This window comes from Lynx rufus, unplaced genomic scaffold (assembly GCF_022079265.1).
Source record: "Lynx rufus isolate CCGP_SWC_20201006 ecotype Redwood Valley unplaced genomic scaffold, mLynRuf1.p SCAF_10, whole genome shotgun sequence".
Classification (NCBI taxonomy): Eukaryota; Metazoa; Chordata; class Mammalia; order Carnivora; family Felidae; genus Lynx; species Lynx rufus.
In genome coordinates, this window is record NW_025814824.1 from 19,431,865 (window position 1) to 19,447,781 (window position 15,917).

Consider the following 15,917-nt stretch of genomic DNA (forward strand, 5'->3'; position numbering starts at 1 on the left):
AATGTAAACAGCGAAAAACAGCAAACAATTTAGAAGACAAACCAGGAGATTATCTACAAGACTTTAAAGTAGCCAGAGGTTTCTTAAAACGGATTCAAAAAGCACTAATCAGAAGGGGTTGGTGGGGGGGGGGGGAATGATAAGAACTTCTGTCCAGTGAAGGAACCAAGAGGAAATAAAAAGCAAGCCAAGAAGTGGAGAAGATAACTTGCAACACATTTAATCAACAGAAATGTATATCCCTGGGGCACCTGGGTGGTTCAGTCCGTTAAGCTTCCCACTCCAGATTTCAGTTCAGGTCATGATCTCATGGTCCTGAGATCGAATCCTGTGTTGGGCTCTGCACAGGGCATGGAGCCTGCTTAAGATTCTCTGTCTCTGTCTCTTCTTCTGCTCCTCTCTCCCATTTGCACTCTCCCTCTCTCTCAGAAAGAAAGAAAGAAAGAAAGAAAGAAAGAAAGAAAGAAAGAAAGAAAGAAATATTTCCTTAATATATAAAAGACTCCTACAAAATATAAGGAATCAGACAACTCAGCAGATAAAAAAAGTAAAAAGCATTTTAAAAAAAAAATTTTTAACGTTTATTTATTTTTGAGACAGAGAGACACAGCATGAACGGGGGAAGGTCAGAGAGAGGGAGACACAGAATCCAAAACAGGCTCCAGGCTCTGAGCTGTCAGCACAGAGCCCGATGCGGGGCTCGAACTCACAGACCGTGAGATCATGACCTGAGCCGAAGTCGACCGCTTAACCGACTGAGCCACCCAGGCGCCCCAAGCATTTTTTTTAAATAACCAAAAAGCAGGGCGCCTGGGTGGCTCAGTGGGCTAAGCGTCCAACTTCAGCTCAGGTCATGATCTCACAGTTTGTGAGTTTCAAGCCCCACGCAGGGCTCTGTGCTGACAGCTCGCAGCCTGGAGCCTGCTTCAGGTTGTGTCTCCCTCTCTCTCTACCCCTCCCCCGCTTGTGCTGTCTCTCTCACTCAAAAATAAACATTAAAAAAATTTTTAAATAACCAAATGGCCAATGAACATATGAAAAGGTGCTGAGCATCCCTAGTTATCAAAGAGATACAAACTGAAACAACAACGTGATGCCACTATCTAGCTAATGGATTAACTAAAATAAAAGGACTAACAATACCAAGAACTGTCAAGGATATGGAACAACTAGAAGAACTCTCATGGATGGCTAGTGGGAATGTAAACTGACACAATCGTTCTGGACAATCTTTGGTAGTGTCTACATCCTGAAAATGACCAGATGGATATCTTCTGACTCAGCGATTCCAAATCCTAGGTACTTAGCCTGAAGAAATGCACACCTTTGTTTATCAAAAGACAGGTACAAGAATGTTTATACTGGAATTATCTGCAAGAGCCAGAAACACCCAAACTTATATTAACAATAAGAAATATAAGCAAACTGTGGCATATGGAATATAACACAAGAGTGCTATCCAATACAGAGCCACTAGTCACATGTAAATTTTAACATAAATTAAAGGGCACCTGGGTGGCTTAGTTGCTTAACCTACCAACTTCGGCTCAGGTCATGATCTCATGGTTCGTGAGTTCGTGCCCCGCGTCAGGCTCAGTGCTGACAGCTCAGTGCCTAGAGCCTGCTTTGGATTCTGTGTCTCCTCTCTGCCCCTCGCCCGCTCGTGGTTTCTCTCTCTCTCAAAAACAAATAAATAAAAACAGTAAAAAAAAAATTAAATATAAATTAATAAGATTAAATAAAAGTAAAGATTCAGTTCCTCAGTCACAGTACCCACATTTCATAGGCTCAGTGGCCACATGTGGGTGGTGGTGGCTACCATATTGTACAGCACGGACATAAAACATTTTCATGAAGCTCTATGGGGCATTGCTATTAGACATGCAGAAATGAGAATAAATGAATCACAGTGACAAGTAAAAACATGGGTGAATGCCACAAATATGGAACAGAAAAAAACAGATACACAGGAGCATATACCACATGCTTGCACTCATACATACAAAGTTCAAACACTAACACAACTAATCTACGGTATGAGGAGTCAAGATGGGGGTCACCCTTTAGGAGCTGGGGACACTGACTGGAAGGAAGCATAAGGAAGTGTCTGAGCTTTTGGTCATACTGATCTAGATCAGCAGACGTGGACGCAAGCGTGCTCACAATGGAAAAATACACATGGCTCGATACTGATGATGCGTGTACTTTTCTGAGTGTAAAAATTACAACAACAAAAAAAAAAGGAAAGAAAGAAAGAGAAAAAAAATGCTCAGCCTCACTCTACTTGCTAAACTCCTTCTTTGTTTCAGTCCTCCTCTGATAAAACGGAACTCAAGACACTCATCCTGGATAAATGCTATGGCATGCCTTAGGATTACAGAATAACTGTAGCCAAGAAATAGGGATTTTTAACAAATCTTACATTCATCTTCTATTTTTACATGGCTGTCATGGATATAAAATGAATAAAGAAACAAGGACAGAGTAAGGAGACAAAAAATGTGGCTGGAAAGTATTTGCCAGATATTAAAAGAGAAAAGACCAGGGGCGCCTGGCTGGCTCAGTCAGTTAAGTGTCCAACTTTGGCTCAGGTCATGATCTCACAGTATGCAGGTTCAGGCCCTGTGTCAGTCTCTCTGCTGTTAGCACAGAGCTCACTTTGGATCTTGTCTCCCCTTCTCTCTGCCCCTCCCGCCCCCCAATAAATATCAGTTAAAAACATCTAAGAAAAAAAAAGAGAGAAGACCATATGAAAAGAGATTCTAAAAGCTGAGTACTAGAGAATCAGTGGTGATTCAACTCCCAACAAGAGTCCTACAGAGAAATGAGACAGCTGTAAACCAACCTCAGATCAAGTTGGTAGCAAAAGGTGTCCATATTCCTTTAGGCTCTTTATTAGAAAGAAAACTCTCAGATTTGTAGACACAGGAGTAGAAAGTTTTCCTAGGAGAAGTTGCAGACTGTCTTTGGTGGCCAGCAGCCAACAACCCAATTGAAATTGGGGCGCCTGGGTGGCTCAGTTAGTTGGGCGTACAACTTCGGCTCAGGTCACAATTTCGCGGTTCGTGGGTTCGAGCCCTGCGGCGGGCTCTGTGCTGACAGCTCAGAGCCTGAAGCCTGCTTCGGATTCTGTGTCTCCCTCTCTTCCTGCGTCTCCCCTGGTCACACTCTGTCTCTTTCTCAGAAATAAACATTTAAGAAAGAGAAGAGAAGAGAAGAGAAGAGAAGAGAAGAGAAGAGAAGAGAAGAGAAGAGAAGAGAAGAGAAGAGAAGAGAAAGAGGGAGGGAGGGAGGGAGGGAGGAAGAAATACTACCACTGACAATATCCCCAATACTTGCATCTGATTTTCACCTTTGAACACCATTTAAAAAGAAAAAAAAAAAAAACCTACATAGATGTAAATGTTGTAATTACTTATGAGATTTAGATGTAAAGAAAGCAAAACCCCCATTGGCTGGAGATCACTGTCACTTTGAATCTCTTGTTTATTGGCTTCATTTATTTTATTTATTTGTTTGTTTTTGTAAGTGCTCTGGAATGCACAAAGTTCAAGAAAGGTGGGAGATTTAAATTCTAACAAGTTGGGGCGCCTGGGTGGCTCAGTCTGTTGAGCGTCCGACTTCAGCTCAGGTCACGATCTCGTGGTCCATGAGTTCGAGCCCCAGGTCGGGCTCTGGGCTGATGGCTCAGAGCCTGGAGCCTGCTTCCGATTCTGTGTCTCCCTCTCTCTCTGCCCCTCCCCCGTTCATGCTCTCTCTCTGTCTCAAAAGTAAATTAAAAAATAAATAAATAAATAAATTATAACAAGTTAACAACAGCATCATTTCTTTCTCAGCGTTTTGGAATCAGAGACTCAACACAAGGAAAAACCAACTTGGAAAGGATCTCAGAGGGTGTCCAGTGCATCCGGTCTTATTTCAGCAAAACTGCCTTAAAGAATTTCACATGTTAAAAATACATTCTGTTTTGAACACATCCAGATAAGGGGATTTCTCTACCTTCCTTGCTGTCCCATTTCAATGACTGTCACTCTAAGGAAAGTTCCCTTCAAATACATCCTAAATCCGGCCATGCTGCTTAAGTTATTTTCTGCTTGTTTTCTTCTCCTTCTCCTTCTTCTTTTTAATGCTTATTTTTGAAAGAAAGAGAGTGAGCAGGGGAGAGACAGAGAGGGAGAAGAGGACAGAGGGTCCGAAGCGGGCTCCATGCTGACAGCAGACAGCCAATGTGGAGTTCGAACTCATGAATCATGAGATCACGACCTGAGCCGAAGTCAGATGCTCAACCGACCAGGAGATCCTTGCTTGTTTGATTCTTAATATAGAAGATTAACAGTGTTCGTCCCCACCCCTCATGCTAATTCATCTTCTAACAACTTGCAAACTCTTTTGATTTATCATCTATATTTTCATATACATTACCTATCTAACCCTTGCAACAATCCTATTATTAGCTGCTGCACTTTACAGATGGGGACATCCAGGCTTAGAGAGTAAAGAAATTTAGGCTTAGGGAAAAAATGTGACAATCCCAAGGTTACTCAGCTCTCCAGGGCTTGGGTTCAAACTCAGCTACTTGCATCATATATAACTGTTACTAAGACACGAACCCCTCAACCTCTCCATGCCCCCATTCTGAACAAGCCCAGAGTAAGAAGCTGTCCTTTAAAACAGGCTTAGCGAATGCCGAGCAAAACTGGAGGGTTTTCTTGCACAGAGAATCCACGTGTCATTTTATGTTCTAAACTGGCAGGGTGATGTTGCAGTGGGTAATTGTGATTTGTGCCAACATCATTCTCTTCTCTTAGTAACTGTACCCTGACTTCCCTCAGGAACTGTCAATCAAATTGCCCAGCCTTGTCCAAAAAGCTAGCACAGAATCCAGGCCAGACCTCTCAGGCAAGTTTCCCCAGATATCCGATCCTCGAGTGGAGTAAAAGAAGAATGAAAATGGTCAGAGTTCATCCGTGTCACAGAGGAGTTCCCTAGACCTGCCCTGGTTTCCAGGAACTAGCCTTTCCACTTCTCCACGCTTCTCGGGGTCACCTCCTGTTCTTGTTAAGCCCTTCTTAACTTAGCCAGGGTTCTCTGTTGCTTATAAGCACAGAACACTGCCTGATACAACTCGTTAGAGAAACATGAAAATACTTACTTAGTACGTTCTGCTTTAATTATGTGCTTATTCTGGTGACAAATACGAAAATGAAATCAGTCTCTGAGCATTTGGTAAACTAAGAAAATTCCTTCATGTTGAAAAAGGGAGTCTGGGAATTTTTGTTCAACTGATCAAAAGTAGCAGTAAGTTAGCAAGTCCTCCAGAATTCTGGCTACATTTTTCTTCTGAAACGTGGCTTCTGGGATCTTAGATTTCTCAGGAAATGCAGAAAATTCAGAAAGCTGTGCAAGTGTTTAACGAGGCACTCTCCTGGTGAAAAGTCCTTTCTTAGAGGGAGGACAGAGATGCCGTAGTAACATGTATTCTCAGTGGCACTCATTGGCCAGGAAAAAGGGAAACGGGTGTCAGGCCTGCAAACTCCTGGCTAGTCAATTTGGTGCCGAGGGAGGCCCAGTCATCTGGGACTTCCAAGTCTAAAAGCAGAAACTAAAAGAAAAGGTGACAGTGTCTGACTTGGACTCAACAGTCTTGAATTCATCGCATGAAGAAGCATTGCATTACATTCTATTCTCCTCCGGGGACCAGACAAAAGAGCAAAGTCTACGAGTCCTCTGAAACTGCCCTAAGCATAGCTTGATTTCAAAATTCTCAGAAACTAGCCAGAAACAAGGATAAAAAGGATACGAGGATCTGCTAACCTGGGGTCATTTACTCCATGAAAAAAAAAGCTCTCACAACATTCCGCACAAGATGCAGAGACAACGAATTACAAAACAAGAGGTCTGTTTACTGTGACATCATTTGCAATCCGAGAAGATAAAGCACGTGCATACAAAATAGCAACAAGGCGATGCAGGAACCGACAGATAAAGATAATAAATACATAAAAGTCACGGGTCAATACCTGACCTATTTCCCACACTGTAATTCAACGGAGTTCTTAGCCATGTGAGCACAGAAACTTTTTTTTTTTTAATCTCTCCTTTTTTTACAAAGAGCTGATTTCAGCACCCAAACAACGAATAATCAGAAGAATACGTCTGTTTAAGAGAGGAAACTGTAAGATAATACTGATGGACATTCTCCCTTTTGGACAGTAAAAAACGATGGAGGATGGCGCACCTGGGTGGTTCCACTGGTTGAGCATCAGACTCTTGGTTTCCGCTCAGGTCATGATCCCAGGGTCATGGGATCGAGCCCTGTGTCAGGCTCCAAGCTGAGCATGGAGCCTGCTTAAGATTTTTTCTCTCTCTCCCTCTCTCTCTCTTTCTCTCTCTCTGCCCTGCCTCTATCTTTCCCTCTGTCCTGCCCCTGCTCATGGACATGCTGATTCTCTCTCGAAAATAAAAAATAAAATAAATATCAATTTAAAAATGACAGAGGAACCTCATAGAATGCCTTGCACCTAGTGGAGGTTTAAATGTTATCTTTTGATTTGACTGAGCAACAAATATTTAATCCCTTTTAACATCAGCTATCAACAGTTGTGTTTAGGGATACGGCAAAGTAATATTTAGGAATAAACAAACCCTAGCTCACAGTATAGTGAGAAGTCGTCTTCGGACCTGTTCTCTCACTTGGGCGGAGCCCAAGCGGCTCACCTGTAAACGTTGCTCACTTGGCAGAGAAAATTCAAGAATGGGATAGCAGATACTCAGAGAAGAACTGATCTTTATTTTTGGTAAAAGTTTGCAATTTATTACAAGCTACTCCAGAGCTAGCGAATCCCTGGATTGTAAGTTCTACAAAAAGGCGTGGGTTGCTACACCACCATCTAGGGCAGAGACCATGGCCTGGACTCCCCACGACCACTGCACCAGCCCCCCAGCTAACTGGAGGGACTCTCAATTCAGTGTAGTAACACTTATTCAGGAGCCAGAGAAATTCCAGTATTCTGCTGTGGTATTCTCATTGCTGGAACCAATTTCACAGCAAACAAAACTGTGACAATTTCCCAGTTAAGAACACGCCATACTATTTGCAAGCTACATTTTGCTTTATAAAATACATGAACTCAGAGGCAAGTACAGAGTCAGGCAAGTACACAGTTAGCAAGTTTTTGTATCTATTTATGCTACTACCAAACACTGTGGCCAATGTGGACATAGATGCAAAGAAGCCTTTATAAAAACTATGTTTTTTAAGTCTTTAGTGTCACAAAATAATATTAAGTCACAGCGCATTTCTTCCAAGTAATTGCTAATAACCTGCACACCAAATCCCTCAACTATTTATCAAACAGAGAGCATACTGTAACCAGAAACCTCTGTAGAAAATTCTAAGCAAAACATATTATTACTAAATGGGTGTCATAAACACAAGAAAATAAAATTCAAACTTCTAAGCCTAGATTCAAAACCTTTCGGAAACACATTCTAAACCAGTTTGATTTTACTTTCCAGTTCTCCTAAAAATTCTGTTCAAGTTAAATTGGCCAACACAGTCACATTCCTTTTTCTCAACATTTATCCCTGCCATCCTTCAGCTACCCCCTTGACTCTTTCTAAATTGTAAATTTCTGCCCAGCCCTAATGAAACTTCTCTGCACCCCTGAAAGCACAGTTTTTATTCGCTTTTGCACATAAAACCATTTCAACAGCTATGTGCTGATCTGAATAACGATTTTTACAACTTGGGGGCAGAAGGGGAAGCTTTCAGGGGTCTAATGTTATAATGATTTGCCCGTTCATAAAACAGGGTTGTTTTGAGCCTTTATCACACACAAGGTACAACACCAGGGTCAGTGAAGAATGCTGAGGTGCAATGGATACACCCTCTACCTTCAAGGAGCTTGGAGTCTAGTGGGGAAAATAAGATCAACACCCAAGTCATCATAAGAATACAAACTAGACAATTATAAACACTCCTCTACGGCTTCTGCTAAAGGAGGGTGGGATTACTTACCCAATGGAAGGGGGGAGGTGTGCAGAGAAGGACTCTAGGAGGATGTAGCAGCTGGATGCAACAGAAAGAAGACTTTAGGTCCTTAGTAAGCATTGACAAAGGCAAGGAGTGGGCAGAGCTTGGAAGTAAGGAGTGATGCTTCAGAATATGTGTATGTTGTAGAGAAAATGGAACGAGTGGGTAAGTAATTTATATTACAAATTAAAGGGGATTCAACATACTGAGAAATTCAGAGGTCAGCACACACTCATGTCATTGTATCAGGCAGTATCAAGAGAGGGCGGAAGATTCCGCAGGGTAATTATGATAGCTGAGAAAAATCGTAACATTTTAACTTTTTATGATATTGCTTTTCAACCGAATGGTGTTCATCACAGTAAATTCTACTTAACTAGAACTGATACAAAGAGTTCACATGCTCTTAAATATTCTTTATTGTGTTATACGAATAAAGCAGACATGCCACTCTGTCTTCTATGTCTCTACATGATGGTACAATAAATGATCTTCAAATGAAAAGCTATCATCAAAGCAAGATCCTGAAACATTCTTCTGGAATATCCAAGAAAGATGATTTTTCTGCATCAGTAAGAGAGACTGCATTATATTACACAGTGTAAACTGGCAATATGTTATATGTATAACACATATTGCCAGTTATACACATAGACACATCTGACCCTTAAAAAACACAGGTTTGGGGGCACCTGGGTGGCTCAGCCGGTTGGGCATCCAACTTCAGCCCAGGTCATGATTTCGCAGTCCGTGAGTTCAAGCCCCACGTAGAGCTCTGTGCTGACAACTCAGAGCCTGGAGCCTGCTTCAGATTCTGTCTCCCCCCCTTCGCTGCCCCTCCCCGACTTGCACTCTTTCTCTCTCAAATAAATAAATAAATAAATAAATAAATAAATAAATAATAAAAAACTTAAAAAAAAACATTAAAAAAACACACAGGTTTGAACGCTGCAGGTGCATTTATACATGGATTTTTCTGATATAGTACAGTACTATAAATGTATTTTCTCTTGTGATTTTCTGAATAACATTTTCTTTTCTCTAGCTTGCTTTTTTGTAACAATACAGTGTATAAAACATATAACACACAAAATATGTGTTAATCAACTGTTTATGTTATCAGTAAGGCTTCTAGTCAACAGTAAGCTAGTAAGTTTTGGAGGAACCAAAAGCTATATGTGGATTTTTGACCACATGGGGGATCAGCACCCCTAATGCCCACATTGTTCGAGGGTCAACTGTACATCATAGCACACATGTGGTAACGCAGCCAGAATTCATCAGATCATGATATTATCAACTAATTGTGGATTGGGAAAGTCACTGGTATTAAAGGCAGTTCCTTCAACAGAATTTCCTCCCACTGCAACAAAACCAGTGTGCCACTATTTCAGAAATTCACTACACTGAGATTTCTTAGTGGGGAAAAACAGCCTTGATCCTTCTACATGTAGACTGGTTAGATATCCAGGCAGCCTCATGTGGTTCAAGCAAACACGTTCCCAGGCTCATAAAGCTGCCCAGATCTTTTTCACTCTCGAGGGTTCTTTGTGGAGGGCCTCTCTGCTATTTGCGGATACGCTCTCTTGTTGCCCTCGGCAAACTAAGGGCGAGAGCCTCAGTTACATCAGAAACAGCCAGTCGATTTCAAGGAAACATCCAAGAAAAATAAATGCCTGATTTTAAGATGATGTGTATAGTTAGAAGCTTCTCAATGGTAACAGAAGTGAAGGTACACAGCACTGCTTTATTTTACCTATGATTCACTTTGAGTTAAATCCTAGTGTATGAGTCACAGCAGGCACGCCAGCTTCTTGCTGTTACATATTGATCCGGGTGTATGGAACCATTTCTAAGAGTAGATTCTCCAGAGTACTGAGGGAGAGTGGAAGTTCTGATGAAGCCCTAAAGCAAGTGTAGGTACAAATTTAGTGCTCTGTCAACACAAGGCGAGGCTTTACCAGCTTACGATAAAATCAACACCTCCAAGCCCTGAAAAAACGTGTTGGTTTTTTTTTTTTTCTAACCCCTTCTCCAGTGACGTTAGAAGTTTGCATTACTTGAACACAATTGCAGGGAAACGTGTTTGAAAGGTTATTGGAAGTGACAGATGGGCCTATTTTGAAATAAAATTAAGCCTGTGGCACTACTGAAAGGAAGTCACGAAATCCAAAATTAAACCGGACAGAATGCTCTTAAGCTGTTTTTGTTCTTTTTTTTTTTTTTTTTTTTTTTGCCAAGGAAGCACAAAGAGTGGGAGGTTGAAACAAGGCTGCTGCCTCTTCTCTGAATTCACTCACCTTGGTCAATTTGTCTTGAACTCACAAACTGTCTTCTTAATGTAGTGTGGCGTCCCCTATGTTTTATACCATTGAACATCCAAATAATGTCTTTCATCGGTATCGCTAAGAACACAACTCTAATTGTGCATAGATGTGACTTTAAAGATTTAAGGGAAAAAAAAAAACTATAAGGAACGTATTGAACCATTAAAAGTCCCATTTAAGATGAGATGAAAAACACGCACTTCAAAACCCACCCCACTGCACATCCCAGACCTGTGAAGGGTGCCTGCGCACCGTGGATGGCTACGCCAGCGATCCCGTGCGGATCCACGCCTACCTTATTGTGCTCGTACTTGTAGGGGATCTTGAGCGTGTCCATGGCTCTGATCATAGCCTGCATGGCCGTGAAGATGTTCTGATACACCAGCTTGGTGAAGCCCCTTTTGTCTTCATCAGAATAGCCTGACCCATGGATGATTCTCATCTGCTTGATAAACGTACTCTTGCCGCTCTCTCCTGTCCCTGAAAGAAGGACAACAGCAAAAGACGTCGTCAGACCATGACACCTTCTCAGTTTCCCAGACAACGAAACCAGACAGGGCGGCTTGGACGTGGCATCCCCAAACAGCCTGCTGGAGGGGCATCCCAGGAGGGCACATCACTAGGGGTAGAAAGGCCACCTGTAGAGAACACTCAGCAAAACTGCAGGGATGAGGGTCCATTTCAGGGGCAGATGAGCTTAAACGAAACAAAACCAACCAACAAACAAAAAACCCTGTCACCTTTCTGTAAGCCACCCAGCGTGGAATTTTGATAGTGTATTTGTAACCACCTATCTTATGGCAAACACAACGAAATCAGCATCTTTTGAAGAGAATAAACACTTGATAAAGCTCTCTTCCCTGGAGAATATCTGCAAGACTGCCAGGAGGCTGGGCTGCTAGGCAGGATCTGGATCTGGAAATGACAATGTGCTTACATAAATGCCATTCGTAGGAAGGAAAAACGCCTAGAAAGTTCTACACATTTTCTTTCATTTTAAAATGAAGTGTGTGAGTGTGTATATATATATGTGCTGTATATATGTGTGTGTGTATATATGTCATATATTTTTGATATATATCACATATATATGACATACATATCACATGTATACCACATATGTGATATATAGGTATATATACGTATCTATACACATAAGCATCAACTGTATCAGTGGCAGTTATCCCAAGGAATCACCTAATTCCGAGAAGTCACAGTGACACTCCTTCTGTCTGCTCATTCTTGACTAATAAATAACATGATATAGAAATTTACCGTTACCGGATTTTTCTCTTCTGTGCTCTTATTTTTCTCTTTTTCAACATCTATTTTCTGTTAGTGTAAGCCTGAGGGCAATCCTTTCAAAGCTACCAATGACCATGGAAGGAAGAAGACAGAAAGATGAGATCATGTCACTGAATGACACTCTATTTCTTCCACAACTTATCCAACACTACGACTCTAAAAACTTCCTTTCTCCAAATGTGGGTGGCTTCTTTCATACGTCACTCCATTTCTGAATATTTCTCACTCACTTTCAGGCTTCCTTGAGATTTCCAAAAAACAAATGTCTCTGTCTTCCCCTAACAGTGTAGAAAAACACTGAAAGTACCTATTTGCACATTACATTTGGAAGAATATAATATTAAAACACAGGATGACAGGGGCATCCTCACTGCCACTTCCTACCTACAAGGTGCTTACAAAAACAAGAAAAGAGAAAAGGAAAACTAAGACTAGGAATACAGCAGCTGTCCCAATTTCATTTTGTTTTTCTGGTGGTTGGATTTCATTATTATCTTTATAAACAATCAAGAAAAATTCAAATGAGTATTACGGTTTTCATAGAAGCACTCTTAAATGACTGCAGATGTCCGCGTAAACACAGAAGCCTCGCACGGTTACGACGGAAGATGATTTCTAGCCCCAAGGTTCTGGGTCAACAATTCCTTTATCATTTTCAGATGACTCTTAATCAGCACTCTGGACTCCTCCAACTCCAAAGTTAACACTACAATGTGAATGCCTCAACCCATTTTAAGGAGCTTCACCGGAAGAGTTTAAAAGGACTATTTTACAATTCCAACCTTGAATACTGGGGGAAAAAACCCCAAAGCATCTAAAAAGTAGCACCTCTTGGTAGAAAAAGAACTACAGAATTGTTTCTCATTACCAATTAACAAGTTATTTAAAAAAAAAAAAAAACTGATATCTTTACTCTCCCAAGCAATTCAAAGTACACAAGAAAAAAATTCAGCTTGCCTCTGTTTATTATCCTTATCCACGGGACAATGGCTAGCTCTGAGGGCCCAACCATAGGCGTAATCATCAAATCAGAATCCCCGCTAGTTTTTTCCACAACAAAAACAAGAAGAAATCTTAATTTGTGAGGTTAATGACACGAGAAGGAAAGAGAATCAGGCAACAGGTCCCCTTCCTCCTGGCTTTCTGTGCAGCTTTTATATATTCATTTGGTGAGTAGAAAATACAAAATATAAAAATAAATGTAAAAAGATATAAAAATACAAAAGCAGCAGACAATAAACTGCACTGGCTTGTGTTTCAACAAAGTCATGCTGGGCAGGAGCAGTCAATGCTTGGCACCTCTTTGGATCTAGTCACCTGGGCATCACACTAATGAACTAATGAGATCAAACTAATGAGATCACACTAATGAGATCAAACAGAGGCAGAGCGCGGGACCAGTGAATGAATGGGGGCACGTAAACAGGAAAGAAAAAAGCATCCAAAAACCAACTCCACATTAAGATATTAAGATATTAAGATTCCTAATGCCCCAGATATGTCCAGGGATCCTCTCTCGCCATTTGCGTGTCTCGCTCCACGCCCCAGGAGGCTGACCCAAAAGGATTTCACATCAACAGTTCCCTTACCCTCCGTCTTTTTCTTGGGTTTAGTTCATGGAAGACACGAGGAGACCAGAGAGTAGGAAAATGAGGAAGGGGAATTTCCTACAGCTCACTCCCTACAAGGGCACCAGAGGCACGTTGTGTCTCCTTCAAAAGGCCACAGGTCCCACTGGGTGTCTGCTCCCATACAGCTACCCTCTCTTGGTTCTTGTGACTGCTCTCTCCCCTTGCCGGGCTGCTACTTGCCCCTATGACCTAGTCCCTTTATAGAACTCCTCTCAGCCACTCAGCTGGAGTGTGCCACAGGTTTCCTACTGGGACCCTGACTGGTACAAATGCCACAGGGAAGCAGGGGAAGCTTGGTAAGATGAAAGATGGCCGCTTCTCTATAAATTTTACTCATAAGGCAGTCTCTAGTCCATAAAAAGCTTACTAGTCACTATTTCACTCTGACAGCATTCTCCCAGAGGCCAACCATGATGAAGAAAAGCTACAGCCCAATTCTACCCCGAAGTCCTAATAAACACAGTACTGGCCACCCACCCCCACAGTGTGTACACGTGCAAAACAAACACACTCCAAGACCAGCCTCCAATACAGAGAGGGGAAATCATGGCCTCTACCTCCTGAATACCCTCTCTCATAAAGGAAATCAAAAGACATTTGTGTTCAACCCTTAATACTTTGCCAAGCACTTTGAAATACACTGTCATTTCATCTTCTCAAAAATCTGTGAGACAGACATCCTTCTCCTCATTTCACAGAAAAGAAAAGGCCTTCGAGAGGCGAGGCATTGGGCAGAGACGACCCGGCTACTAATGGGCAACGTGCAGGTTCGACCCAGCCCTTAGCTGCCCAGTTTGGGTTTGTCACTATTTTTTTTTTAATTTTTTTAACGTTTATTTATTTTTGAGACAGAGAGAGACAGAGCATGAATGGGGGAGGGGCAGAGAGAGAGGGAGACACAGAATCGGAAGAAGGATCCAGGCTCTGAGCCATCAGCCCAGAGCCCGACGCGGGGCTCGAACTCACGGACCATGAGATCGTGACCTGAGCTGAAGTTGGACGCTTAACCGACTGAGCCACCCAGGCACCCCTGGGTTTGTCACTATTTTAATAGTCACGCCTGCCCTAAATCCAGGATAATTAGCTTCCACTGCCCACTGTATAAAAATATGATGGCTTTGACTTCACCCAACTTTTATCCATCTAATCTAATTTTGAGTTTCTGAATACTACTTCAATTAGCAGGGATCCATTTCGAATCTGGTGCCATCTTCCAATTGACTGGCCACTCAAGAGCTTAATGTTCATCCTTTGATGTTACTATATAAATGCAGCAAATTCAAGGCGAAGGCAAAGCTTCATGTAAGAGGGAGTCTGAGTGATTTTCAAACGCTGTAGCTTGAAGATAAAAGTAGTCAACTGACAGACACATCATTCTTTTCTAACAATGGATTTAGCTCAAAAAAGGTGTATGGACTGACACCTCAACCAAGCAATTTAGCTTCTTTGTTCCAAGAGTTCTATCATGGAGACAAATGAAATACTATTCTTAACAAATGTGCAAGCCAAATATCATGTTGTTGTCCTATTTTTATAGACTTAAACAACATTCTCAGGATTTGAAATGGACATTTTGACAATCTACTCATGATTAATATCAAAAAACAATACTTGGTACAATTAAAAAAAACAGCTATTCCTTAATTATATAAAATGGTGTTGTTTCCTAAAGCCACATGAAAAGTTCGATGAGAGACTTTGTAATTCTTTACGTCTGAATGAAAGAAATTAGACTTTTCAAAGAATGAAAGGAAGTAGACTCTGTGTGAATCCAGCAATGGCTAATCTCTTTGCATAGCACAGGGCATAAGTAACTCTTGACCTATCTCAAGAAATACAAATCTACTGTTTCCAAAGCCATTGATAAAATCTAGCAAGGAGCCCTTACATGAAAGTGCAGGTGGGAAAGGCTCTCATTTTTGCTGATTTAACTATAACTCCAATCAAGTCATGGAGTAACCATGACAAGCACGTCAACACATACAAGGGTGCTCATCCCACAAAACTGCTTTTTTTTCTTGGAATGGTCTCCATAAATACAGCTAAAAATTTTCCCCGGAAAAGCTGTTTCACCTTTGGGTGGGTACTCTTAACTTTTCTTATTCTAGCTCATCAACACACCCAAAAATGAGACTACATGAGAATCATGCTATTAAAAAGGGCATACATAGCGACAGCCGGCTGGCTCGGTCAGTAGAATGTGCGACTCTTAATCTTGGGGTGTGAGTCTGAGCCCCACATTGGATGTAGAGATTCCTTAAAAATAAAACCTTAATTAAAAAGACAAAGAAGCACACATCAACCAGCACGCATGATTGGCTTTGAGGGATACTTAGGGTTTTTTTCTTCCCTACTCTTTCCGTCAGAACAAAATCAAATACGAATTTAATATCCCATTGTGGAGGGCATCACTTTGTAAGCTGTTAGAATACAGCACACCAGACATATACGCAGTCACACACACACACAATCTGATGCTTCCATTTTAGGACTTGACAAGATCTCTGCAACACAAGAGGATTTCCACACACAGCTTCTGCCACAAATCCACATTTACTCTCTGTGTCCCACTCAGGCTAAGCATCTATATGACGAAACTGATTATCCTGCCCATTTGCA

The 15,917-nt window shown here is 41.5% G+C and overlaps 1 protein-coding gene across 4 annotated transcripts in view; it reads right to left on the reverse strand.

Annotated features, from left to right (window-relative positions):
• LOC124528694 (guanine nucleotide-binding protein G(q) subunit alpha) overlaps nt 1-15,917 on the reverse strand; it is a 315,654-nt gene that overhangs the window by 197,936 nt on the left and 101,801 nt on the right. For all 4 annotated transcript variants that reach the window (XM_047102448.1, XM_047102455.1, XM_047102468.1 and 1 more), the window contains one exon: nt 10,658-10,842. In XM_047102448.1, coding sequence (XP_046958404.1) covers nt 10,658-10,842 — 185 coding nt within the window. The remainder of the gene's footprint in view (nt 1-10,657; nt 10,843-15,917) is intronic.